Source organism: Salvelinus sp. IW2-2015, linkage group LG16 (assembly GCF_002910315.2).
Source record: "Salvelinus sp. IW2-2015 linkage group LG16, ASM291031v2, whole genome shotgun sequence".
NCBI classification, from domain to species: domain Eukaryota; kingdom Metazoa; phylum Chordata; class Actinopteri; order Salmoniformes; family Salmonidae; genus Salvelinus; species Salvelinus sp. IW2-2015.
The window spans coordinates 22,299,268-22,327,070 of NC_036856.1; the positions used below are offsets into that span (position 1 = coordinate 22,299,268).

General features: G+C 42.1%; 1 protein-coding gene across 1 annotated transcript; it reads left to right on the plus strand.

Annotated features, from left to right (window-relative positions):
* s100p (S100 calcium binding protein P) lies at positions 1 to 27,427 on the plus strand. The gene is given in 6 exon segments (XM_070447601.1): positions 1 to 221; positions 19,846 to 19,965; positions 20,753 to 20,810; positions 20,812 to 20,924; positions 24,955 to 25,150; positions 26,005 to 27,427. Coding segments are annotated over 6 exon segments (816 nt in total). The 5' UTR covers positions 1 to 177; the 3' UTR covers positions 26,290 to 27,427.
* The last annotated feature ends 376 nt before the right edge of the window (positions 27,428 to 27,803 follow it).

The following is a 27,803-nucleotide window of genomic DNA, read 5'->3' on the forward strand; positions in this document are numbered from 1 at the left end:
ACCAACAATGACAGACAATGGTCAAAGTCCACTGACAAATGCCCACTGGCAAATTTGGCTTGGAATACAATTTGTTACCATGGCTCTTACTAGCAACCTTCCTGCATTAACGTAAGAACTTCCTCTATTTCTTCCCTCTTGGAAAAAACACTGGAGGCCCTGCCAGAGTACAACGCCATGAAACAAGACAGTTACACCAGACGACACCAAGGGAGAGTGGGGTGAGCTTATGTCTTTCTTTCTCTATTTAGCCTTTCAGCTTTTGAAGAAATGACTACCCATAGACTTTATCTGTGATTGTGGCTCCTGTTCATTAACTTTTGTTCAGTCTAGCTGTCCTATGCTATTACTCTAGATCAGTGCTTAACAAGAGGGTACTAATAGATTAACAATGAGGACAAACATGATGAGGAATGTAGAAGTTACACTGTAACTTCCACTGTGTAATCACAATTTCATGTAGGACTTTTTCTATCTTTTATTTAACCTTTATTTTAGCAGGGAGTCCCATTGATATTTAGATCTATTTTACAATAGATCATCAACAAGACTGATTTTAGGAGTGTAGACAAAAAACAAGTAGTTTTGAGACTCCAATCATATATACCTGACATACAGCCACTTATGAATCTGGGTTCATGTTGATGTTCAGTTCCAGAACAGTGTCCTTCCTGGAGCACAATTGTACTGTCTCCTGTAACTCACGATTGCATTGGTGTACTTCTAACACTAGATGGCAGTAGAGGAATGAGTGTAGGCATCCTCACATCGTACATGGCACTGTGTTTATGCACCTCACAGTATACCCCGTTCAGTGGGTACAGTAGGAAGTTAGAACGTTTGGGATTGCTTAAATACGCTTGTATTTAGATATATTTTCTAGCTATCTCTGTTTTATAATGTATGACTAAATCTAAATTTCTGCAGTGAAAAAGTGTTTATTAATATTAAACAGATTCCTGACAAAAGATCCAAACTAGAAGTCCAAAATATAAAATCTTGAAGAGACAATATTCAGACGACATTCCTTCCGCCAGATATCCACTCTAAAGACACAGACTCTCTCTCTCTTTCTCACACACACACCAAATACTTTTAAGCATGAGCAAGGGATAGTCCATTGTGCCTGTCACTCGTATGGCTCTGTAAGGTATGTCAAACATTTTGAGCACACAGGCTTACAACAGGGGTTAGCAGGACTATGTCACTAATAGCCTACCGCAGAAACTGGCTTCAACAATAGGACATCTGCAGAAAAGTTAAAACAACTGCTGACAGTCTCTCCTGTCCTCAACTTGGTATGGGATTATCAATAAGAGAAATTTGCAGCAAAATCTGGACGCCTAAAGGTAGGACCTGACAAAGTCTCAGCACCAAAACAAAACACTGTTTCAACTGCCGTCTCCAACTGCTTTGGGGGACTAGATAGATAGATGAAAACTCTCTTAAACTGTTAATTGAATCACTGATAGACATGTAACTGGTTTGCCTTCCATCAGCCCAGTGTTGTATGATGTATTCTTGTTGTTGCTGCTTTTCCATCAATTGGCAATGCCATATTTCACTGTCATTGTGTGAGTTTGTTTGATTGCTTGAAAGGAGGCAGAGAGAGAGAAAGTATAAATGCCGTTATGTGCATCCATGCAAAATGTTAACAGCCTGGAGATATGAAAGAGATACTGTTTTCCACTTTTTACCCTCACATTTAGGATTCCTCTTCATCGTTAATTAGACTTAAAGAACACTTTGAAGGTGCCTCCTCTCCTCTGGTCTGTCATTGTAAGACGCTGACTTGACCTCCTGACCCAGAGTGAYGTCACTCGCTGACCTTTAGAATGACAGCGATCCGCCAGGTGCAGCTGTGGCTCTATTTTCAGTCCTCTTATGGTGCGTTCAAGACAACTGGGAACTCGGGAAAAAACTAGATCTAATCATGACGTCAGTGATCTTCAGGTCGGAGAATTCTAGAAAGATGACCTAGTTTCCGACTTAGAATTCCGAGTAGGATGACCATTCAAAACAATTTTCCCAGTCGGCGCTCTTTTTTTCTGAGTTCACAATTGTCTTGAATGCACTGAAGTCGGATATTTCTGAGTTCCCAGGTGTTTTAAACGTGGCATTACTGCACAGTCTGCCCAGATATCCAGAGCGGCACAGCCCATTAGCACTTAGTACGCGGGGGAGACGCCAGCACTCTCACCACAGACATCATTAACGCTCCATTCTGTCACTCCAGCCGGGGAAATMAATGCTTCAGGCAAATATAGCCTATAGACGAGGTAATGCCTCCTGCCTGCCTGCCTCTTACTCTAAACTGATTCTGAATGGATTTGTTCGTCTGGGGTTGGTACTGTAGCTCAATTATATTCAGTCATGTGAGGAGTAAATGATATACAAAAAAAAAAAGCCTGCTGGTGAATAGATACAGTAATGGTCAAACTACGACCTCTTTTTTTCAAAGCCAAGTTATCCTTCTCTTAAGGATTCTTGATAAAAATCCAAAGARGTTATCACTTTTAATGAAAAATGATAAATAATACATGCAATAAAAAACATGTGTATGCCTGTACAAGAGCAGTCCAAGGAGCGCAACTACACAGCAGGGCTGCTTCATATGTCCCCGATATGCAATACAGCTGTCTATACTGTCTTCACTGTTACTATTAGGTACAGTTCATTTATCAAATAGCTTAAAAAGGTATGTTATTTAACGTATAACACAAAGGAAAGAAGATTGTCTCAAGGCCATTCTGAGTAAACAGTCAGGTGCCTGTGCCTGTGCCATGTGCCAACTGCACAGCCAGCAGACAGAAATAGCACTCCAGAAACAGTCAATGACATCAATTCAAATCAAATTTTATTTGTCACATGCGCCAAATACAACAGGTGTAGACTTCACCGTGAAATGCTTACTTAAGAGCCCTTTCCCAACAATGCAGAGTTAAAAAGTAAGAAAAATGTGCTAAATAACAAAAGGAAATAGTAACACAAAATAACAATAACGAGGCTATATACAAGGAGTACTGGCACCGAGTCATTGTGCAGGGGTACGAGGTAGTTGAGGTAATATGTACATGTAGGTAGGGGTAAAAGTGACTAGCCAATCAGGATAGACAATAAACAGAGTAGCGCATGTGAAAAGCGAGAAAGAGTGGGAAAGTGTGTCTGTGTGAGTGTGTGTGTCATTGTAGTATGTGTGAATGTGTGGGTAGAGTACAGTGAGTGTGCATAAAGTCAGTCCAAAAGAGTTAGTGCAAAAAAAAGGGGGTCAATGCAAAGAGTCCGGGTAGCCATCTTATTAACTGTACAGCAGTTTTATGGCTTGTGGGTAAAAGCTGTTCAGGAGCCTTTTGGTCCCAGACTTGGCGCTCCGGTACCGCTTGCAGTGCAGGAGCAGAGAAAACWGTCTGACTTGGTTGGCTGGAGTCTTTAACATTTTTGGGGGACTTCCTCTGACACCGCCTGGTATAGAGGTCCTGGATGACAGGGAGCTCGGCCCAGTACGCACTACCCTCTGTAGCGCCTTACGGTCGGATGCCAAGCAATTGCCATACCAAGCGGTGATGTAGCCAGTCAAGATGCTCTCAATGGTGCAGCTGTATAACTTTTTGAGGATCTGAGGGCCCATGCCAAATCTTTTCTGCCTCTTGAGGGAGGAACATCATGGGTTTTCTCTGATGGGCATAATGTGGGGGGTGATGAACATGTCCACTATGATAGCCACACAGTTTTAGCATATGACAACACCTGTCTGTGCAGTGTGCATTCTGTGTGCCACCTGATGCTCAATGTCTTCTCGGAAAGCCCTGGGTTTTATATATCAAAGCGACAAGTGCTGGTGGGTTATTTGTTGTTCTTGTGTTACACAGAGGGGTGTCTTGGTCTCCTGACAGACCTTTTGGCAAAGAAATAAGTGCATTCTTCACAGTATACACCCTGCACTGTTAAGAGTCAGCTGCCGCCCGCCATGCTGTGGTTTGGCTCTGCTATGAGGGGAATTCCTGTCCAACATGCAGACCATTTGAGTATTTGCCCACAGAGTCATGCCGCCATGGCCCAATGGTATTACAGAAAGGCACATGTTGCCAGTGACCTTTTTAAAAGAGGTGAAGATCTATTTAAAATAACATCAATCACCAATGAAACCCTATAATATCACGCTATCTGATACAGCTTTTGTGAAAGGGTATACATAGTATTATTAGATACAATCATTKATTTATGCATTCGTTCACACACTCATTCAACAAACCATTAATTCATGCATTTATTCTGCATTTTTCCTGGAATCTACGCAAGATACTGTGGCATCTTTCCGTAATTCTGATTGCCACTGTTTGAGGGATTGGGGTAGTGATTTGAGTCAAACTTTTCTTGGGTAATACAGGAGAAAAAACGTTTTTGTGTAAATACTGAACTATATCAAATAGATTTTGTGACAAAAGACAGAGTGGAGTAGATTACTGCTGTGGAGCTCAGATAGTTTATTAATTGGTGGATGGTGCRTTTAATGATAGAGATTCTGAGAATGGCTGAGTGGGAGGAGAAATATCTAGGGACAAACCGAAAAAGCAGTTACTTCCAAATAAAAAACAATATACATGGTCATAAAAGAAGAAATGATGATGAGAAGGTGCAGAGAAGGTGATGGGATGGTTTGTTTGTGTTCTACCTGTGTTTAGTATTTACTATAAGTGCTGTATGACTAATGGGAAATAGAGGATGGTATAATTGGCTAATTCCTGAGAGACTCTGCAAATTACTGTGAATCAGTCATTACGAACTTCTGACAAGCAAAAACAAAGAGCTGCAGTTCAGAACTAAATCAACCAAACTTTTCCAAGAGACGTATTATTCATGTTGCTAATTTGCTTTAGGGCGCTATAAAAAAAAAAAATTGTTCATTCAACCTTTGCCTCGATAGCAAACCAGTTGACAAGGACAGTTGAGACAGAGGCAATTGTGCTTCAGAATGTAGTAGAAATAGTGAGGGATATGAGGCTTTCAGGATGCATATTATTGTCCCAGTCGTGATATAAGGTCATTGTTGGAGTGTCATTACCTTGTTGCTGCAGCGGGGCCTCTGTAAATGGGCCTGAATGAGTGTTATTAACAGCCTGCAGAGTGAATTCCTGCCTTGAGGCATTGCCTGAGGAACACCACAACATTCACCAATTGATGGCTGCTGCCSGGCGCCACCTCTCTCCACTCACAACAATATTGACAAATGCTCAGACTGCATTCACAAGAGTGGTGTGTAAATCTTGTTGCCAGTCGCTGTCAAATAATATCCTGGCAGACACTGCATGGGAAGTCCCAGTGGTAGTGTAGCGAGCGGCCATGTTGGATAACTCAACAGAAACACTGACCCCTGACTCTGACTCCCTCTTCCCTCTTTGGACCAAAGGTGAGATTCAAGCTGTTTCTATACTCAGGGTAGGGTTAGGGCTACCCTCAGTCTGGCTACACTTCTACTGCATGGTTATAAAAGGCTGAAAGCTTGATGAAACAGAACAGACAGGGCTTTACCACGAAGAGCCCGAGTCACCTGAGTGCACTCACCCTCAGACAAATATTTACAATGACATTGCTTACATTGACCACACTCATTCTTTCAGCAGGTGTGTCTTTCGTGATGCATTTATTAATGGAGTGATCATGCTGTTGGACTGTTCAAAGGTTTCTTTGTTTAATATTTACTCCAACGTGTTAACTCCTGTTCCTGTTATAGCCAGGTGCTTACGAATGGTCCCAAAAGACCAACCATGATCAATGGGAACCTACTTGTGTTTTAGTCTCATGATGTCACATGATTGTAAATTAGGAGTGATTGTGTACTTTTATCAACATTGAAACAAACAAGGATATGCACTTAAAAAATATAAATTAAATTAACATTATAGAATATAATCTCTGTGTAGAATCACCAAGCATGGATGGTCCAGTGTATATGGAGAAGTTACATGTGTTTATTGTCTTCTACTTTAACAGTGTCCTTTGACCCAAATATTTTAGAAAATGTGTTGAACATCTACTGTCTGGGCTATGATATCCTACAGTATGTGATGCCCCAAAAATGAAATSAAAAATATATGAAGAGTTAATTTGAGCTTTATGTATTCTCCCATAAAAAGCAGAGTCCTAATAGTCTTAAATTAACAACATCCCTTCTTGATATAAACAGATGCTATGTGATGTGATCTTTATTCACTCTATTTGCCTCATTACAAAAATAATAGTGTATAAACTTCATTCCAAAAACAACTACATTTCTTACCATGATTTCTTACTATAATAAATGCAAGCATAAAGATTGGCACCGGAGGGGATGGCTGCCGTTTTAAGAGCTCCTAACCAATTGTGCTATTTTGTGTTTTTTCGCATAGTTTGTAACTTATTTTGTACATAATGTTGATGCTACCGCCTCTTATGACCGAAAAGAGCTTCTGGACATCAGAACAGCAATTACTCACCTCGAACTGGATGAAGATTTTTTATTTAATGAGTCTGACACGAAGGATATAATGTTGCTCCCAGACAAGGCCCAAATCCCGTCATTCACATGAAGAAAATAAGGAAATAAAGGGGGCAGAGATCGGGGTGCCTTGTGAGAATTAGTCGGCGAGTGAGTAACCTGCCTCTACCATCTGTTCTATTAGCCAACGTGCAATCACTGGAGAATGAACTGGATGAGCTCCATTCGAGACTATCCTGCCAACAGGACATTAAAAACTGTAATATCTTACGTTTCACTGAGTCGTGGCTAAATGACGACTCGGATAATATACAGTTGGCTGACTTTTCCATGCATCGGCAGGACAGAACAGCTACGTCTGGTAAGACGAGGGGTGGGGGTGTGTGTCTATTTGTCAATAACAGCTGGTGTGTGATGGCTGGTGCGCAATATTTTTCGTAGGCGTCTATTTACCACCACAAACCGATGCTTGCACTAAGATCGCACTCAACGAGCTGTATAAGGCCATAAGCAAACAAGAAAATGCTCATCCAGAAGCGGCTTTCCTAGTGGCCTACTTTCTACCAGCATGTCACATGTGCAACCAGAGGYGAAAAAACTCTTGACCACCTTTACTCCGCACACAGAGACACGTACAAAGTTCTCCCTCACCCTCCATTTGGAAAATCTGACCATAATTCTATCCTCCTGATTCCTGCTTACAAACAAAAGCTAAAGCAGGAAGTACCAGTGACTCGCTCAATACGGAAGTGGTCAGATGACGTAGATGCTATGCTACAGGAATATTTTTCTAGCACAGACTGGAATATGTTCTGGGATTTATCCGATGGCATTGAGGAGTATACCACCTCAGTCACCGGCTTCATCAATAAGTGCATCGACGACGTCGTCCCCACAGTGACCATACGTACATATCCCAACCAGAAGCCATGGATTACAGGCAACATTCGCACCGAACTAAAGGCTAGAGCTGCCGCTTTCAAGGAGCAGGCCACTAATTCGGACACTTATAAGAAATCCCGCTATGCCCTCAGACAAACCATCAAACAGGCAAAGCGTCAATAGAAGACTAAGATTGAATCCTACTACCCCCCGGCTCTGACGCTCGTCGGATGTGGCAGGTCTTGCAAACTATTACAGACTACAAAGGGAAACTCAGCTGCAAGCTGCCCAGTGACGCAAGCCTACCAGATGGGCTATATGCCTTTTATACTCGCTTCAAGGCAAGCAACACTGAAGCATGCATGAGAGCACCAGCTGTTCCAGACGACTGTGTGATCATGCTCTCCATAGCCAATGTGAGCAAGACCTTTAAACAGGTCAACATTCACAAGGCCATGGGGCCAGACGGATTACCAGGACGTGTACTCAGAGGATYCGTGGAACAACTGGCAAGTGACTTCACTAACATTTTCAACCTCTCCCTGACCGAGTCTGTAATACCTACATGTTTCAAGCAGACCACCATAGTCCCTGTGCCCAAGAAAGCGAAGGTAACCTGCCTAAATGACTACTGCTCCGTAGCACTCACTTCGTTAGCCATGAGGTGCTTTGAAAGGCTGGTCATGACTCACATTAACACCATCAACTAGGAAACCCTAGACCAACTCCAATTCGTATACCGCCCCAACAGATCCACAGGTGACACAATCTCAATCTCACACCACACTATGTGAGAATGCTGTTCATTGACTACAGCTCAGCATTCAACACCATAGTGCACACAAAGCTCATCACTAAGCTAAGGACTCTAGGACTAAACACCTCCCTCTGCAACTGGATCCGGTGATGTAATGGACCGTGTTGAGTTTCAAGTTCCTTGGTTTCCATATTACCAATAAACTATCATCAATCAATCAAATTTATTTATAAAGCCCTTTTTACATCAGCCGATGTCACAAAGTGCTGTACAGAAACCCAGCCTAAAACACCAAACAGCAAGCAATGCAGATGTAAAGGCATGGTGGCTAGGAAAAACTCCCTAGAAAGGCCAAAACCTAGGAAGAAACCTAGAGAGGAACCAGGCTCTGAGGGGTGCCCAGTCCTCTTCTGGCTGTGCCGGGTGGAGATTATAACAGAACATGGCCAAGATGTTCAAACTTTCATAGGTGACCAGCAGGGTCAGACAATAATAATCACAGTGGCTGTAGAGGGTGCAACAGGTCAGCACCTCAGGAGTAAATGTCAGTTGGCTTTTCATAGCCGATCATTCAGAGTTAGAGACAGCAGGTGCGGTAGAGAGAGAGTCCGGGACAAGGTTGCACGTCCAGTGAACAGGTCAGGGTTCCATAGCCACAGGCAGAACAGTTGAAACTGGAGCAGCAGCATGACCAAGGAGTCATCAGGCCAGGTAATCTTGAGGCATGGTCCTAGGGCTCAGGTCCTCCGAGAGAAGAGAGAAAGAGAGAGAAGGAGAAAGAGAGAATTAGAGAGAGTGAGAATTAGAGGGAGCATACTTAAAGTCACACAGGACACCGGATAAGACAGGAGAAATAGCCCCCTGACACATAAACTATTGCAGCATAAATACTGAAGGCTGAGACAGGAGGGGTCGGGAGACACTGTGGCCCTGTCCGACGATACCCCAGGACAGGGACAAACAGGCAGGATATAACCCCACCCACTTTGCCAAAGCACAGCCTCCACACCACTATAGGGATATCTTCAACCACCAACCTACTACCCTGAGACAAGGCAGAGTATAGCCCATGAATATCTCCCCCACGGCACAAACCCGAGGGGGGTCCAACCCGGACAGGAAGATCGCTTCAGTGACTCAACCCACACAAGTGACGCACCCCTCCTAGGGACGGCATGGAAGAGCACCAGTAAGCCAGTGACTCAGCCCCTGTAATAGGGTTAGAGGCAGAGAACCCCAGTGGAGAGAGGGGAACCGGCCAGGCAGATACAGCAACGGCGGTTCATCGCTCTAGTGCCTTTCCGTTCACCTTCACACTCCGGGGCCAGACTACACTCAATCATAGGACCTATTGAAGAGATGAGTCTTCAATAAAGACTTAAAGGTAGAGACTGAGTCTACGTCTCTCACATGGATAGGCAGACCATTCCATAAAAATTGAGCTCTATAGGAGAAAGCCCTGCCTCCAGCTGTTTGCTTAGAAATTCTAGGGACAGTAAGGAGGCCTGTGTCTTGTGACCGTAGCGTACGTGTAGGTATGTAAGGCAGGACCAAATCAGAAAGATAGGTAGGAGCAAGCCCATGTAATGCTTTGTAGGTTAGCAGTAAAACCTTGAAATCAGCCATAGCCTTAACAGGAAGCCAGTGTAGAAAGGCTAGCACTGGAGTAATATGATCAAATTTTGGGGTTCTAGTCAAGATTCTAGCAGCCGTGTTTAGCACTAACTGAAGTTTATTTAGTTCTTTATCCGGGTAGCCGGAAAGTAGAGCATTGCAGTAGTCTAATCTAGAAGAGACAAAAGCATGGATACATTTTTCTGCATCATTTTTGGACAGAAAGTTTCTGATTTTTGCAATGTTACAAAGATGGAAAAAAGCTGTCCTTGAGATATTCTTGATACGTTCGTCAAAAGAGAGATCAGGGTCCAGAGTAATGCTGAGGTCCTTCACAGTTTTATTTGAGATGACTGTACAACCATCAAMATGAATTGTTAGATCCAACAGAAGATCTCTTTGTTTCTTGGGACCTAGAACTTGCATCTCTTTTAAAAGTAAAATCTCTTTTAAAAGTAAAAAAATTGCCGCCATCTACTTCCTTATGTCTGAAACACAGGCTTCCAGAGAGAGCAATTTTGTGGCTTCACCATGTTTCATCAAAATGTACAGCTGTGTATCGTCCGCATAGCAGTGAAAGTTAACATTATGTTTCCGAATGACATCACCTAGAGGTAAAATATATAGTGAAAACAATAATGGTCCTAAAACGGAACCTTGAGGAACCTGTGGATGAGAGACAAACTGGATGAGAGACAAACAGAGACAAACTGATATTTTTCTGACAGATAAGATCTAAACCAGGCCAGAACTTGTCAGTGTAGACCAATCTGGATTTCCGATTTCTCCAAAAGAATGTGGTGATCGATGGTATCAAAAGCAGCACTAAGGTCTAGGAGCAAGAGGACAGATGCAGAGCCTTTGTCTGACGCCATTAAAAGGTAATCTACCACCTTCACGAGTGCAGTCTCAATGCTATAATGGGGTCTAAAACCAGACTGAAGCATTTCTTATGCATTGTTTGTCTTCAGGAAGGCAGTGAGTTGCTGCGCAACAGCTTTTTCAAAATGTTTTGAGAGGAATGGGAGATTCGATATAGGCCGATAGTTTTTCATATTTTCTGGGTCAAGGTTTGGCTTTTTCAAGAGAGGCTTTATTACTGCCACTTTTAGTGAGTTTGGTACACATCCAGTGGATAGGGAGCAATTTATTATGTTCAACATAGGAGGGCCAAGCACAGGAAGTAGCTCTTTCAGTAGTTTAGTTGGAATAGGGTCCAGTATGCAGCTTGAAGGTTTATAGGCCAAGACTATTTTCATCAATGTGTCAAGAGATATAGTATTAAAACACTTGAGTGTCTCCCTTGATCCTAGGTCCTGGCTGTGTTGTGCAGACTCAAGACAACTGAGCTTTGGAGAAATACGCAGATTTAAAGAGGAGTCCGTAATTTGCTTTCTAATGATCTTTTCGTCAAGAAGTTCATGAATTTATCACTGCTGAAGTGAAAGCCATCCTCTCTTGGGGAATGCTGCTTTTTAGTTAGCTTTGCAACAGTATCAAACATTTATTTTGGATTGTTCTTATTCTCCTCAATTAAGTTAGAAAAATAGGATGATCGAGCAGTAGTGAGGGCTCTTCGATACTGCACGGTACTGTCTTTCCAAACTAGTTGGAAGACTTCCAGTTCGGTGTAACGCTATTTCCATTCCAATTTTCTGGAAGCTTGCTTCAGGGCTTGGGTATTTTCTGTATACCAGGGAGCTAGTTTCTCATGACAAATGTTTTTTGTTTTTAGGGGTGCGACTGCATCTAGGGTATTACGCAAGGTTKAATTTAGTTCCTCAGTTAGGTGGTTAACCGATTTTTGTACTCAGACGTCCTTGGGTAGGTGGAGGGAGTCTGGAAGGGCATCTAGGAATCTTTGGCTTGTCTGAGAATTTATAGCACTGCTTTTGATGATCCTTGGTTGGGGCCTGAGCAGATTATTTGTTGCGATTGAAAACGTAATAAAATTGTGGTCCGATAGTCCAGGATTATGAGGAAAAACATTAAGATCCACAATATTTATTCCACAGGACAAAACTAGGTCCAGAGTATGACTGTGGCAGTGAGTAGGTCCGGAGACATGTATGACAAACCCACTGAGTCGATGATGGCTCCGAAAGCCTTTTGGAGTGTGTGTGTGGACTTTTCCATGTGAATATTAAAGTCACCAAAAATTAGAATATTATCTGCCATGACTACAAGATCCGATAGGAATTCAGGGAACTCAGTGAGGAACACTGTATACGGCCCAGGAGGCCTGTAAACAGTAGCTATAAAAAGTTATTGAGTAGGCTGCAGAGATTTCATGACTAGAAGCTCAAAAGACAAAATCGCAGCAATTTTTTTTTGTAAATTGAAATTTGCTATCGTAAATGTTAGCAACACCTCTGCCTTACGGGATGCGCAGGGTATATGGTCACTAGTGCAACCAGGAGGAGAGGCCTCATTTAACACAGTAAATTCATCAGGCTTAAGCCATGTTTCAATCAGGCCAATCACATCAAGATTATGATCAGTGATTAGTTCATTGACTAAAACTGTCTTGGAAGTGAGGGATCTAACATTAAGTAGCCCTATTTTGAGATGTGAGATATCAAAATCTCTTTCAATAATGACAGGAATGGAGGTCTTTATTCCAGTGAGATTGCTAAGGCGAACACCGCCATGTTTAGTTTTGCCCAACCTAGATTGAGGCACAGACACGGTCTCTATGGGGATAGCTGAGCTGACTACACTGACTATGCTAGTGGCAGACTCCACTAAGCTGGCAGGGTGGTCCAAACACACCAAGAAAGACGTCAAGAGGGCAGGACAACACCTTTTCCCCCTCAGGAAACTGAAAAGATTTGGCATGGATCCCGAGATCCTCAAAAGGTTCTACAGCTGCACATTCGAGAGCATCCTGATCAGTTGCATCACCGCCTGGTATGACAACTGCTTGGCATCTGACCGTAAGACGCTACAGAGGGTAGTGCTACTCGCTGTTTATTGTCTATGCATAGTCACTTTACCCCCCCTACCCTGTACCCCCACACATTGACTTGGTACCGGTACCCCCTGTATATAGCCTCATTATTGTTATTTAATTGTGTTACTTTTTTACATTTTAGTTTTAATTTCTTACTTAAGTTTATTTAGTAAATATTTCCTTAACTCTATTTTCTTAAAACTGCATTGTTGGTTAAGGGCTTGTAAGTAAGCATTTCACGGTAAGGTTGTATTCCTGTTGTACACAACCTGTGTTTATTCGGCGCATGTGAGAAATAAAATTCCATTTGATTTGAATTGTTACTTCTTGTCGCATACTGTAAGTCCTCATGCTATTATGTTATGTTTAATTCATGTCTTACAGATTTGTCTCTAATGGAGAATGATTGATATCAAAATGACAGAAGGAATAGAAGGATCTTTTGAAGATGCCTCAGAGCAAAAAACACACAATTACAATCATCATGACATCACCACAGCCTGCTATTCCTAAATCACAAGAAGTAAAAATATGCCCCAATGTACAGACCAAAGATAGTATAGAACCTGCCATTCAAACACACTCCCTCACACAACACTTTGAACTTGACAAACTGGCTATCTGAGAGGGAAAATCCCATACTGGATTCAAGCCATTACTGTAAGAAAAATGTAAACATTGAGAGAGTAATCTCTTAGTCCAAACTGGCCCCTCGTGCAATAACAGGCAAGCAGACCTACTGTAGTTTAGGTGGACCCAGGGTAATGCTTATTAATATTTAAGCATTGTGGATTTATTTTTATTCATGAGCACATTAAAGTCTCTCTTTGTGGAAGTTAATGCTTAATTAGAGACATTTTGCAGGTGCAATGCCTTGGCCAAGCTGGAAAGAACTGCAAGGTGACATGGGGCTTTTAGATGTAAACAACTGGCTCTAAATGCAGAAAGATGAGAGAGGGCATGGAGAAACCTCCCTCAATTTCCCAGAAAACAGCTTTATTGAAAGCCATAAAACATTCTCAGGGTTCCCCATGTTCGGTTCTTTTGCTTAAATGGTACAAGTCTGGCCGTTGGTACACTTTAAATTCACTGCATGACTCATGCACTTTGGAGGCACTTTGAGTTCTGCTGAGGACACTATGGGAGATATGTTTAAGTCTCCAAAATTAGCTAAAGGAAAGTAAAGCCCAAAAGAGACATTTGTTGGTGTTGTACAGAAGACATGTCTGGGAGATCTTCTTTCTTGGTAACAATTAAGTACCTTACTGTGATTGTTTTTAATTAGAATGGTAAAGAAGAAACAAATATTGCTTCTTAGCAAGATAAACTTCTCAAGCAATAATTTTGCTAGGACTGTCTGGGAGTGGTTGAGTGGGAAGGGGGAAATTGAAAACTAGCTGTTATTGGCAGAGAAGTTTGGAACTCTGTTTCTTATTGGTCTATTAACTGATGTTACCAGGCAGGCCAAAACTCCATCCCACCACAACAGGTATGAATTTAAGGCGGTCTTTTTAAACAGCTCTCACACTAAAAGGGCATTATCATAATTTTCACAATTTCACAGTATTATTCCAACCTCAGTATGGAAATATATATAAAACGCAGAAAAATCACATATTTGACTGTACTGCGCCTTTAAGGTGTTCATTTAAGGACAAATCTGAAAGTAACTGTGCGAGGCATGATGGTGTCCAGGGAGTGTTGTTCAGAAAGCTCTGGAGGAGTTTCACCCAGCTGACCTTTCTGAATGAACAACATCGTTTTRCCACAGGATCTTAAGGCTTAACACAGCGGAATGGCTAGTATGTGCGGCCGCCTGCATGTCAGCACCATCCGCTGTCTGAGTCATTGATAGTGGGCTCTGGCTGATGCCTCCTGGTAGGCCTCTTAAATCAGGGTTGTAAAACACACCTTGGTCATGTGTGTGGTGGCACCTGTGTTTCCCTATGTGTCCCAGACAGCAGAGCTGTTGGGTGCTCTTGTTCACTCTGCAGCCATCAGCCTCCCCAGATGACCAGCGGTGGACAAAGTTTCCATAATTAAATTCTAATTAGAGTAATAGACCTGAAAAATGCTCCCATTAAAATATAATTATAATTGCCTGATGATGACAGTAAATGAATACATGCAGACAGGACTAGGTTTGTTTCGTTATTGTGTAAAACTAGTGAAGAGAGCATGACGCACCACAAGCATGTAAATTAAACGTAGTACTAGTGTCACAGCTTCTTTGAATTGATCCTTCTCTGTAGAACACATTAAAAAAGCTGCTTCCCATATTGCACACGTGCACAGACAGACTATAGTGAGACAGACAAGAGAATGAGCAAGCACATTCCAGTGAATCCCCCTAATGTAATTTATCTGTCGTATTACCCAGACTCCTGAATTTTCTGTCACTATTTCATGACATGAGGCACAGACTCAAGATAAAGCATCAGTCTGTGATTTCTCAAAATCATCTACAGTGTAATTGGTCTACTGTGAACAGAGATGGAGCTATTTCACAGTAGCCAAAAATACTGTCAGCATCTAAGAAGTGTAGGCACAAATAAATAATAGGATACAATACCCGCTTTATCTCTATGTTTTAATCTCATCAACAATGCTGTCCTATGTTTACCTTCCATGATGTCATTAGTTCTATAATTTCATGCAAGATTAGGCATGTAATTATGTGTTAAATATGAGAGGTGAGCAGATCACAGGGTTAATGAAGTCAGCTTTGCTAATGGGAAACTATGGACACAGCTAATCATACTGCTGAAATACTAGGAGGCAACAGGTTGCCCCTTTAAAACAGGATGCATTGTTTTCTACATTTGTTCTGACTCAACAGCAGGTATATAACTTGCCTTGTGGGTACACATTGTCAATGTGTATGTTGGTCTCATGTAACTAACCCCTCTTAATGAACAATCCTACTTTCATAAAGACAGAGGTCATATGCAGGACTGTCCCAAACACACTGCTAGATCCTCCTATGTGCCACATCTGCGGGCCTTGGTGACATCCAGCACGTAGTTAGTTGAGGATAGTGCAATAATCTGTTCTCATTTCAATGTGTCAGTGCTCCAGAAGGCAGTATTATCACGTTTCTTGGCTAAAGACACAGTGACACAAAGGTACGCCCCCCTGAATCTTCTCCCAGGCATCCCCTGATGAGTGTGTGAAGCCATCTAAATAAGTGTTTATTTAGAGAGAACCCTATTGAATGTAGAGACTGTAAGATTACATGTACTGCTTGGTTTGAAAGTTAACAAACCATGAGCATTCCCAAGGTTTGATAAACATACAATGTCTCTCGATTTCATATTTATATCCAATTCTCATTAAATAAATTACCTCTATTTAAATTTGTTGAATCATAACAGCCAAAACAATTGATTGATATTGAACATTTGGTCTGGTACAACAAAGATGTTTATAACCCACAGTAAAATTGATGCGCAAGTAAAAACTGCACCAATAGTCCAGATGTTGCTAGTACTTTGCAAATGGTTAGAATGCAGGGTGAGGCATTGCATTTTCTACAAGGTGACTGGAAGGCCAAAGTTCCAGCTTGGCAACCATGCTTTTGTGTAATGGGTATTTCCATCGAAAAGGACTCATGAGCACCAACATGTGAAGTTCATAGGAGCCTATCAAATTGGGTGTCAAATGAAAGCTAAGAATCTATGTTTTGGGGAAATGAAGGCATAGATACATGTTTCAACCATTTTCCATAAAAAAAATGTGGCATGAGTAAAGACTTTGATTTGTGGATAAACAGATGGAAAAGAGGTATTAGAAACATCTACCAGAAAGTCTTAAACGGTATCAGAAATACATCAAAACACAATAATGTTGACATAAAGACCCTTGCCAACTATTATCAACACTTATATTTCGTTTTGGATCATTTTTTACCTTCTGTACATTTACAAAAGATTGCCTTGTGCCTTTATCTTTAAGATAGCTTCAAATGTTTCTCTCAGGAGGAGGGAGGATAATGAAAGTTCACACACATAAGAAGCAATGGTAGACCTACCAATTAGTTATAGTGATTTCACTGATATCAAATTTGTTTATAAATTAAGTAATTAAAACTCGTAATTCCGTTACCAACAATTGGTAACGGAATTACCCCAAAATCTGTAATGGAATTACTGCAACTGAATTGGCTACAAAACCACAGTCGGGTCAACCGCTAGTGTCGTCCCTTCTACTGGCATACTGTTATATTCAGCTGATAACTGTTTTCTTTCTGTTTGTTGTCTGGTGGTCAAACCAAGAGTTTGGACAACCCCTCTCTCTCTCGCGCGCGCTCTGCCTTTCTCTTTCACTTTCCATTTACTGCAACCAGCATCCTCACCCACTGAGCACCGACCGACACCSGACGTCCATGGACGTAGAAAAGTAGTTGAAATTGGGTCAGTTCATCCTGGCCTTGATGTTAACGTACACAGACGGACGAACCTGGACCAAATCTGGACCTATCATAGATGTATATTTCACAAGTTTGGATAGCACAGTACAATAGAGTACAGTGAGTAGAGCACAATAGAGTACAGTCTAATGCAATACAGTAGTAGAGTAAAATACAGTACAATACAGCACAGAAAAGTAGAGTATAGTACAGTACTCTACTGAACTCTACTCTGATGTGCTGTATTGTACTGCACTGTTGTCTACAGTGATGTCCAAATTTGTGAAACATGAAGAGAATGACATTCATATCTATAATTATTCATATCCATAGGGCGGCAGGTAGACTGGGGGTTAGAAGCATTGTGCCAGTAAACGAAAGGTTGCTGGAGCGAATACCCTAGCCGACAAGCTAAAAATCTGTCATTCTGCCCTTGAGCAAGGCAATTAACCCTAATCAACCCAGGGTTGCCGTAGATAATGGCTAATCCCATGGCTGTGACCCCACTCTCCGAGGGAGTCTCGAGGGGAGTAGGACATGCAAAAAACACATTTCCATTTCACACCTGTACAGGTTACCCACTTGTACATACAGCGAAACAAGACTATATAAGCACCCCCTAATTATTTATTATGCATTTCTGTGTAGTACAGATCAGAGACCCATTATATAATTCTGCTACCATAATTCCGTTACTCTAATTCCATTACCAGATGTAAATCCACTTCACTTACTGTAGTTCAATAACCTATTTTTTTTTAAACTCAAGGCGCCATGTCATATAGCTGACACCCCATTCTTTCTTCAGACATCTGTGAATCTCACTCAATTCAGAGCAGATATTTAAACAGAGTTTTTGGAATATGTGTTTGCATAAAAACCTGAGGGAGATTTTACTGTAATTCTGTTACTAAAGTTTGCATTTGCATAGTTCTTCCATTAAATTAGTTTTTGTAAATTTTCTGTGGAAATTGTTAAGTATTTCTTGTGCATAGAGTTCTATGGTTTGTTCAACTTTGAAATCAATAGTTTGTTTGGCATTCATTTTAAAGTGAAAAGTGAAAAAACTGAGTCAAACATAATTCCGTTTCTGTGGATTTGGCCTAATCTGTAATAAAAGCCCCAGCAGTTACAGCCTACTTCCTTTTGAGTCCCCATTTGTTAAATGGTTTATCATCATGTATAAATATTGCAGATTGCTTTATAGTTTACACATTCTGTAAATGTAAGAGTTCTGAGCCAGACAGATGAAGGCGYGAGAGACGGTGAAAATCTAGCTGTGAGCTCTACAAGGACTTTAGCCCAACCAGCAGGAATCTACACTGTCAATCACCAGTAAAACCTGTCCACTCTTGAGTTAGATCTACCACGTCTGTCTCTGCAGATGTCTGCTCTACTYTTTTATAGACATTGGCGATTCCCCCACAACGTGGCCAAAAAAGGTATCTCAGATTGTTCTGGCAATAGCTTACTTTTAGACATATGCTTTGGAACAATATACTCTTGAAACATGTACATTTTTCACATTTCATGCACAAAAGGACTCCATCCTTATCTGTGACATCCACCACATTCTGCAGCAGTCTCAGTCCACACTTATTTAATATGGCTTATTAAACCCCCCTCTTCATTGTGAAAATTCACACAACATTGAATTCCCCTGACACYGTGTGGAAGCAGGGTCGTTGCACATGTCAACAAATAACCCAGCCACAGGAGCACACCTCTGGCAAATACAATTACATGCATCTGAAAACAGAATGCATTACTTTGCATTGGCACATGAACTGTTATCTCTCCTAAATATGCAGCCAGAGATCCCATGTGTGTACATGCGTGCTTTGACAGACCCAGAGGACTATGGAGGGGTTAATGAAATATTTACCACAAAGTCTTATCCCATGCCTTTAAGTTACAAGACACACAAACACACACACTGACACGCATGTGTGCACACACACACAAACAAAAGTATTTTTTAACCTTATCTACATAATGAGTGGATGTTTGTGTATTTTTTTAAATCTCCTAATCTAAGGCAACCAAAAGGGGCTGGGCAATCTTACTACTTTCCTTACTATGCCGAGCAGTTAGAAATTTTCCCTGAAAACACCAGTGCAACTACGTTGCTAGGGGGCTCTCCATCAATGACAATCAACAGAGGGAAGTTGGGGAGGAGGCACAGGGTAGGGAGGCTTTGAATGCCTCTTGCCTCTTACTGCTGAACAGTCGGAAGGGATCAATGCTGTTGCAGGTCCTCTCTGCCTGGAAACCTCATCATTATTCCACCAGCCTGCCGCTGTAGCTCGGACTATGAATAGTCAATAACAAATGAACAGGCAGGAAATGAAGTGCCAGACGAGTGGGCTTGACGCACACAGGGAGGCGTGTGTGCCATGAACGCTATGCGTGTGTCTCAGGTGCATAAGTGCTGCTGCTGCTCCCGCTCCACCTCTCCGCCTCTGTGAACTTCAGCTCTTCAAACAGTCCAAGGATTATTTCTACCTTCACTTATCCCAGTGGACGGTGATTATCCCAGTGGATGGCGAGTGGCTCTGAACTCTGTGGGAAAGTGGCTTTTCCTTTCTGCAGAAGTTGAATGGGATTGATTTAGTGAGAAAACTCTTGTCACTTGGCTGTGGGGTGTCCTGACCAGGCTCTGTGGGGGTGGCACTGTCAGGACAGACGTGTGAAGACTGAGGGGCATATGGGTCACTGAGTGTGTGTGTGTGTGTGTGTGTGTCTGTCCTTGGAAGGTGGTCTCAGCAGCCCTGTGTGACGCCCTCTGTGAGTGGTGGTGGGCACAGAGTGTCCTCAGGGAGGATGTTTCTCTGGACAGGAAGTAAAGGAGCTCAGGGATCAGGAGGTGAAAGAAGGTACGGTACCCTTAATATTTTACACAACACGAAGCATCATGGGAAAGATGTATGATGCACTTGTGAAAAGTTTATTTTTTTGAAAGTCAAATAACAGACAAAACTTAACTTGTGCACTCAGCTTTCAGCAACAATAATTGTGTATAAAAGGGAAAAGCTTGTCAGTTTGTATTTGTAAAAACAGAAAGTGCTTTCTCGTACAAAAGATCTAAGGGACAATAACAACTATTACCATTTTAGCCTCCAGACATCTCATTATCTATAGGTCTACCAGTCATCAGTATTATTCGCTATGACATTTAGACTATTCACATTATTCATGAGGGAAAATGTATCACATGATCAAAGTGAAAAATGTGGAAAATAATTGATTGAAAGCGTTACATGTTCATGCCTAAGAGAAGAGAGTTAAATACATACCCTTAAAATGCTATTGATTATGCATTGATATGGCTAATGCCATTTGATCAAGCCAGATGGCCTCATGACACATTCCCGGTAAATGTTAAAAAAAGAGCTTTTAGGGGTGGAATTACTTGTCACTGTGTGTTTACAATTCTGTAATCCCTAACTTGGTGTGTGTGTGTGTGTGTGTGTGTGTGTGTGTGTGTGTGTGTGTGTGTGTGTGTGTGTGTGTGTGTGTGTGTGTGTGTGTGTGTGTGTGTGTGTGTGTGTGTGTGTGTGTGTGTGTGTGTGTGTGTGTGTGTGTGTGTGTGTGTGGTGTGTGTGTGTGTGTGTGTGTGTGTGTGTGTGTGTGTGTGTGTGTGTGGTGTAATGCATGTGTCAGGACTATTTATCAGAAGGTTCGGGAGTATGACGTGCTAGACAAGAGGAAGACAGTGACAGTCACTGAAGGCTGGGGAGGACAGAGCTATTCTCCTCGGACTCAGCATGATCCTTTTCTCTGTGATGATGTACTTTGTGCTGGGCATCACCATGGTGCGCTCCTACTCAGACAGGTAATGTGCGCTCACTCACCAAGTCACTCACAACGTCCTGATGTTTGTTTTTCCTTTTGTATCGGCTGTTAGATGCTCATCATGTGCCATCATGTGTATTTTACTTTTGCTATAAGGATAATGGCTCATATGCCATCTGAACTGTTACTGAACCACACCACTTAGCCAAACTGTGTTAATGTCAGTCAGGCTATGATGTAAAGTGCATGGGAATCTTTATAATCCCCCTATATTAGCCCTTCCCCAGGAGCTAATACTCAGGAGCTAAAACTGTGCGTCCCAAATGCTGTTGATATGAGCCATGACTAGCCTTTCAAAGCATTTCATGGCTACAGATGTGAGTGCTTTGGGGGGATAGTCATTTAGACAGGTTACCTTGGCATTCTTGGGCACAGGGACTATGGTGGTCTGCTTGAAACATGTAGGTATTACAGACTGGGTCAGGGAGAGGTTGATAATGTCAGTGAAGCCACTTGCCAGCTGCTCAGCACATGCTCTGAGTACACGTCCTGACAATCAATCTGGCCCTGCGGCTTTATGAATGTTAACCACATCAGCTACGGAGAGCGTGATCACACAGTCCTATGGAGAAGCTGGTGCTCTCGTGCATGGTTCAGTGTTGCTAGCCTCGAAGCGAGCATAGAAGGCATTTAGCTCATCTGGTAGGCTCGCGTCACTGGGCAGCTTGCGGCTGGGTTTCCCTTTGTAATCCGTAATAGTTTGCAAGCCCTGCCACATCCGACGAGCGGCAGATCCATTGTAGTAAGATTCGATCTTAGTCCTGTATTGACATTTTGCTCCTTTGATGGTTCGTTGGAGGGCTTAGCAAGATTTCTTATAAGAGTCCAGATTAGTGTCCCGCTCCTTGAGWGCGGCAGCTCTAGCCTTTAGTTCAGTGCGGATGTTGCTTGTAATCCAAGACTTCTGGTTGGGATATGTACGTACGGTCACTGTGGGGACGACTTCATCGATGCACTTATTAATGAAGCTGGTGACTGATGTGGTAAACTCCTCAATGCCATCGGATGAAACCTGGAAAATATTCCAGTCTGTGCTAGCGAAACAGTCCTGTAGCTTAGCATCCACTTCATCGGACCACTTCCCTTTGAGCGCGTCACTGGTACTTCTTGATTGAGTTTTTGCTTGTAAGCAGGAATCAGGAGGATAAAGTAATGGTCAGATTTGCCAAATGGAGGGTGAGGGAGAACTTTGTACGTGTCTCTGTGTGTGGAGTAAAGGTGATCTTGAGTTTTTCGCCTCCAGTTGCACAGGTGACATGCTGGTAGAAATGAGGTAAGACGGATTTCAGTTTTCCTACTGTATAAAACCACCAGCCACTAGGAGCGCTGCCTCTGGGTGAGCATTTTCTTGTTTGCTTATGGCCTTATACAGCTTGTTGAGTGTGYTAATGACAGCATCCGTTTGTAGTGGTAGGTAGACTGCTACGGAAAATATAGATGAAAACTGTCTCGTAAATAGTACGGTCGAGTTTCCCCGACGCTGCCATTCTGTCCTGCCGATGTATAGAAAAAACAACTAGATTTATATTTTCCATGTCCTTGTTCAGCCACGACTTGGAGAAACATAGGATAGTTTCGTCAGGTATCCCACACGCCGGCCTCTATAACGCTGCCTCTTCCTTCTTCGAGTGCTCATCCCGAGGCTGGTCCGGGCCTGGTTCGGGCCTGGTCCGAGCCTGGTCCGGGATTTAGCAGTATGTCATTCGCCTCTGACTCATTGATGTAGTCGAGGTTAGTGATCGCTGTTCTGATGTCCAGAAGCTCTTTTCGATCATAGGAAATGATAAGAGGAAACATTATGTACAYAAAAAGTTAAGATCAGCACAAAAGAACACAAAATAGCACAATTGGCCAGGAGCATGTAAAACGGCTGCTATTCCCCACAGAGCTTTCTATTTGGATTCAGTGAAAAAGGCTTTCAATTTCAAAGGCAGTGCAACATTCATCCAATAAGAGAAAGTGAAAATTAAGTTATTCAAAATAGATTACATAGATATTCAAAAGGGACACACGCTGCTGGATTACTAAGATCCATTTACAAATATCCATACATACACTATAAAGCATACTGGGCTATTCAAAAGGTTAAGAGACTTTGGAATTCAGCTGAAGATAATCACTATAATCTGCTATTTGCTAGTGTGGTCAATAATTTCTCCCTTTTCTACTATTCAACTGATTCACAGTCTGCTTCACATCATGCAGTCCCTTGCAACTTCCTACAAAATTCCTCCTTTTTCATTAAATCCAATGTTATTCATTGTGTTGTTGGATACAGTTGTTTTTGATGTTGAACTACTCTTGTGTGGCATCCAAACACCAATATTTGGAAAGGCACCTGGGTAGAGCTACAGTTGAAGTCAGAAGTTTACATACACTTAGGTTGGAATCATTAAACTTGTTTTTCAACCACTCCACAAATTTCTTGTTAACAAACTATAGTTTTGGCAAGTCGGTTAGGACATCTACTTTGTGCATGACACAAGTAATTTCTCCAACAATTGTTTACAGACAGATTATTTCATTTATAATTCACTGTATCACAATTCCAGTGGGTCAGACGTTTACATACACTAAGTTGACTGTGCCTTTAAACAGCTTGGAAAATTCCCGTAAATTATGTCATGGCTTTAGAAGCTCTGATGGCTAATTGACATAATTTGAGCCAATTGGAGGTGTACCTGTGGATGTATTTCAAGGCCTACCTTCAAACTCAGTGCCTCTTTGCTTGACATCTGGAAAATCAAAAGAAATCAGCCAAGACCTCAGAAAAAGAATTGTAGACCTCCACAAGTCTGGTTCATCCTTGGGAGAAATTTCCAAATTCCTGAAGGTGTCACGTTCATCTGTACAAACAATAGTACGCAAGTATAAACACCATGGGACCACACGGCTGTCATACCGCTCAGGAAGGAGATGCGTTCTGTCTCCTAGAGATGAACGTACTTTGGTGCGAAAAGTGCAAATCAATCCCAGAACAAGAGCAAAGGACCTTGTGAAGATGCTGGAGGAAACAGGTACAAAAGTATCTATATCCACAGTAAAACGAGTCCTATATCGACATAACCTGAAAGGCCGCTCAGCAAGGAAGAAGCCACTGCTCCAAAACCGCCATAAAAGCCAGACTACGGTTTGCAACTCATACCATTTAGAGAAATGTCCTCTGGTCTGATGAAACAAAAATAGAACTGTTTGGCCATAATGAGGAAAAAGAGTGAAGCTTGCAAGCTGAAGAACACCATCCCAACCGTGAAGCACGGGGGTGGCAGCATCATGTTGTGGGGATGCTTTGCTACAGGAGGGCCTGGTGCACTTCACAAAATAGATGGCATCATGAGGAGAGAAAATTATGTGGATATATTGAAGCAACATCTCAAGACATCAGTCAGGAAGTTATAGCTTGGTCTCAAATGGGTCTTCCAAATGGACAATGCCCAAGCATACTTCCAAAGTTGTGGTAAAATGGCTTAAGGACAACAAAGTCAAGGTATTGGAGTGGCCATCACAAGCCCTGACTCAATTCTATAGAAAATGTGTGAGCAGAACTGAAAAAGTGTGTGCGAGCAAGGAGGGCCTACAAACCTGACTCAGTTACACCAGCTCTGTCAGGAGGAATGGGCCAAAATTCACCCAACTCATTGTGGGAAGCTTGTGGAAGGCTACCCAAAACGTTAGACCCAAGTTAAACAATTTAAAGACAATGTTACCAAATACTAATTGAGTGTATGTAAACTTCTGACCCACTGGGAATGTGATGAAAGAAATAAAAGCTGAAATAAATCATTCTCTGTACTATTATTCTGACATTTCATATTCTTAAAATAAAGTGGGGATCCTAACTGACCTAAGACAGAGAATTTTTACTAGGATTAAATGTCAGGAATTYTGAAAAACTGAGTTTAAATGTATTTGGCTAAGGTGTATGTAAACTTCCGACTTCAACTGTATACGCAGGTCAGTAACTATTTAATTCTAACCCATACCCCCACCCCTAACCCCATGTCATGTAGTGTGTGGACGGAGGAATCCAGCTGCACTGTGCTCAACTCGACCATCATGGCGGAGATTAACTGTACCTACAGCTGCGGCTCAGAGTGTTGGAAAAGCTCCAAGTACCCGTGCCTACAGGTGTTTGTCAGTCTCAACACATCTGGGAAGGTTGTCCGACTCTCCCACAACGAGGAGGCACAGGACACCAACCCAAAGGTGAGACAGAGGACATGTGTCACGTTCTGACCATAGTTTTCTTTGTTTTAGTGTGGTCAGGGCGTGAGTTGGGTGGGTTATCTATGTTTTGTGTTTCTATGTTGGGTTTGTTGTTTGGCCTGATATGGTTCTCAATCAGAGGCAGGTGTTTGTCATTGTCTCTGATTGGGAACCATATTTAGGTAGCCTGTTTTGTCTTTTGGTTTGTCGGTGTTTGTCTTCCGTGTCAGTGTTTGTCGCCACACGGTACTGTTTCGTTTGGTCATCGTTTATTGTTTTGTTTAGTGTTCTGAGTTTGAATTAATCGTCATCATGAACACTTACCACGCTGCGCTTTGGTCCGATCCTTCTTCCATCACAGACGATCGTTACAACATGCTTAAACGTAACATTTCTAATAGTAAGCCTTTATTTCACTGTCCTGCTTCAGCTACAGTAATATATGCCTGGTTTTACAAATTATGTGGTAGCAATGTGCAATCAAATGATTCAACATAAATAGTAAGTACATAATCAGTGCTATAAAATATGTATCTACCATGTAATTAGTGTAACAATGAGAAAACATTATGGTTTAATCCACCCTAATTCACTACAAATAAATAACTTTATCACAATGCACCACATGAAAATAATTATAATTAGGTCAATTAATGATTCATTGATGATAAATGATTAGGCCTGTATTTAATTGTGAATCTGCACAACATTAACTTAAGATGACTCCCCTCAACACATTACTTGAGGAGAGGGGAAATGGAGGAAAAATCATTGCAGCTGAATAACATTTCTAGAAGTAAAATTTCAAGTCAACTCATCCAAGACTCGTAATGAATCTGTCTTTGTTCTCTTAGTGCTTCTATGTGCCCAAATGTCGGAAGGACTACAACGCGATGCACACCGTAATCATGAACATCTCGGAGCGTCTGAAAACACAGCAGCAGGTGTTGTGTTACACGGACCCAGGTGAACAGCAGGAGAGTGCTCTACTGACACGCATCTATGGCCGAGTGGCAGTGTTCCATTCACTCTTCTGGCCCACCTGCACCCTCATTGGTGGAACCATCATCATCGCCATGGTGAAGCTCACCCAGTACCTGTCCATAATGTGTGAACAGGTGGGCAGGATCAAAAGGTGAGCGACAGGGCACATAGGACAGGGGCCAGACTACAGTAGCAGCACAGCACTGGTCTTCATTCGCTCCCTAGGAACCTTACGGATACTCTTTGTGTTCCATTTGCGCTAAAGAGAGCTGAGAGCTGAGTGATAGAGTGACAGGGAATCTGGGGGGTTATATTCCTCACATGATTCCTCTGGTTCGTCTGAGGAAAGCAATATGACTGATGTGTGCTCCCGGCAGCTGTGGCAAGGCAAGTGAAACTCAATGACTTTGGGGCACACAGATTTTGTCCTGGAATCCCTTTTATGCACCTCTACAAGTGGTACAATCATACGAGGTGATTGCTTTAAAGAAGTGCCCAACAATGGACCTGATCTGCCCTTGAATCCAAGTCAGCTTTGGTGATCCATTCACAGCGTGACGACAAGGCAGTGACGACAAGGGAGTTTGACCGAGACAACTGTGTTGAAGCCTTCCCCAAAATACATCCAAACTTGGCTCCTCATGGTACTGGTGTTGGGTAGAGGGTTAGACAACTCCAGGCGGCTGGGACGAGTCCAGTCCCCTGAGCAAGCTGTTGACTATCTATGTTATACTCCTGGGTCTGTAGAGACTTCATTCCAAGCTAACAGTTCAGTATGGTGTAGCAGTAATCACATATCACAATAGGTGTTAGTCACTAGGACGCTTAAGTACAATGCAACTTCCCAGGGCAAGTGGTTAATACAAAATGCCTTAATTTCAGGTCCCAACACTGTGGTAGATTGCTCAGAGTTTCAGAAATGAATTCTACAGGACTTTCTCTGAAAGGGGTAAACATACTGTGAGGCCAACTACGTTTTCAGGGCCTGGAGCACAAACCCATAATGGATGTGAGTCATGGTGTGTTTTACCACAAATATTTACAGAATGATGATTGATTGAACACATTCAGACCAAACTAGATAAAAATGCCAATATTTCATTCTTGGTTCCATAATCACTATTATTAGTTTGTTATTATTTTGCTGTCACAATCATCAGCAGTTTATCCATGTCTATAATGTGCTACGCTATTGACTGTTTGACTTGCTTTCTTATCAATTAATGCAAACCAATGTAAATGCAATTTTGTCTTGCATTCATAAATTAAAAGGCAAACTCAGCAATTACAGTACTTCCCTGGTTTGGATTTAGTGATTGGGTTGGTCAAAGTAGTTAAAAGGTTCAAGAGATGCATAATAAACTTAGCCTTAGTATAAGAGCAATGTTCATCACCTGTGAAACCAAGTAGAATGTACTTGTATAATGCCTTATTTTATGATTGATAGTGTCTAGGTGAACAATTCATGTCTTTCCTCCCTTAACCCTACAGTCTACTTAATAATGCAGGTCAGCTGATGTTCTTTTGAAGCACAGGTCGGTCCTTGGGATTTACTCTCTCCTCAGCTCAGCAGTATTTCCAGATAGACCATTTGATTTGACCATCCCGGAGAGACGGATTTGCTGTGAATGGTACCTGAAGTGTCTTCAAAGGGCACCTTATTTAAAGT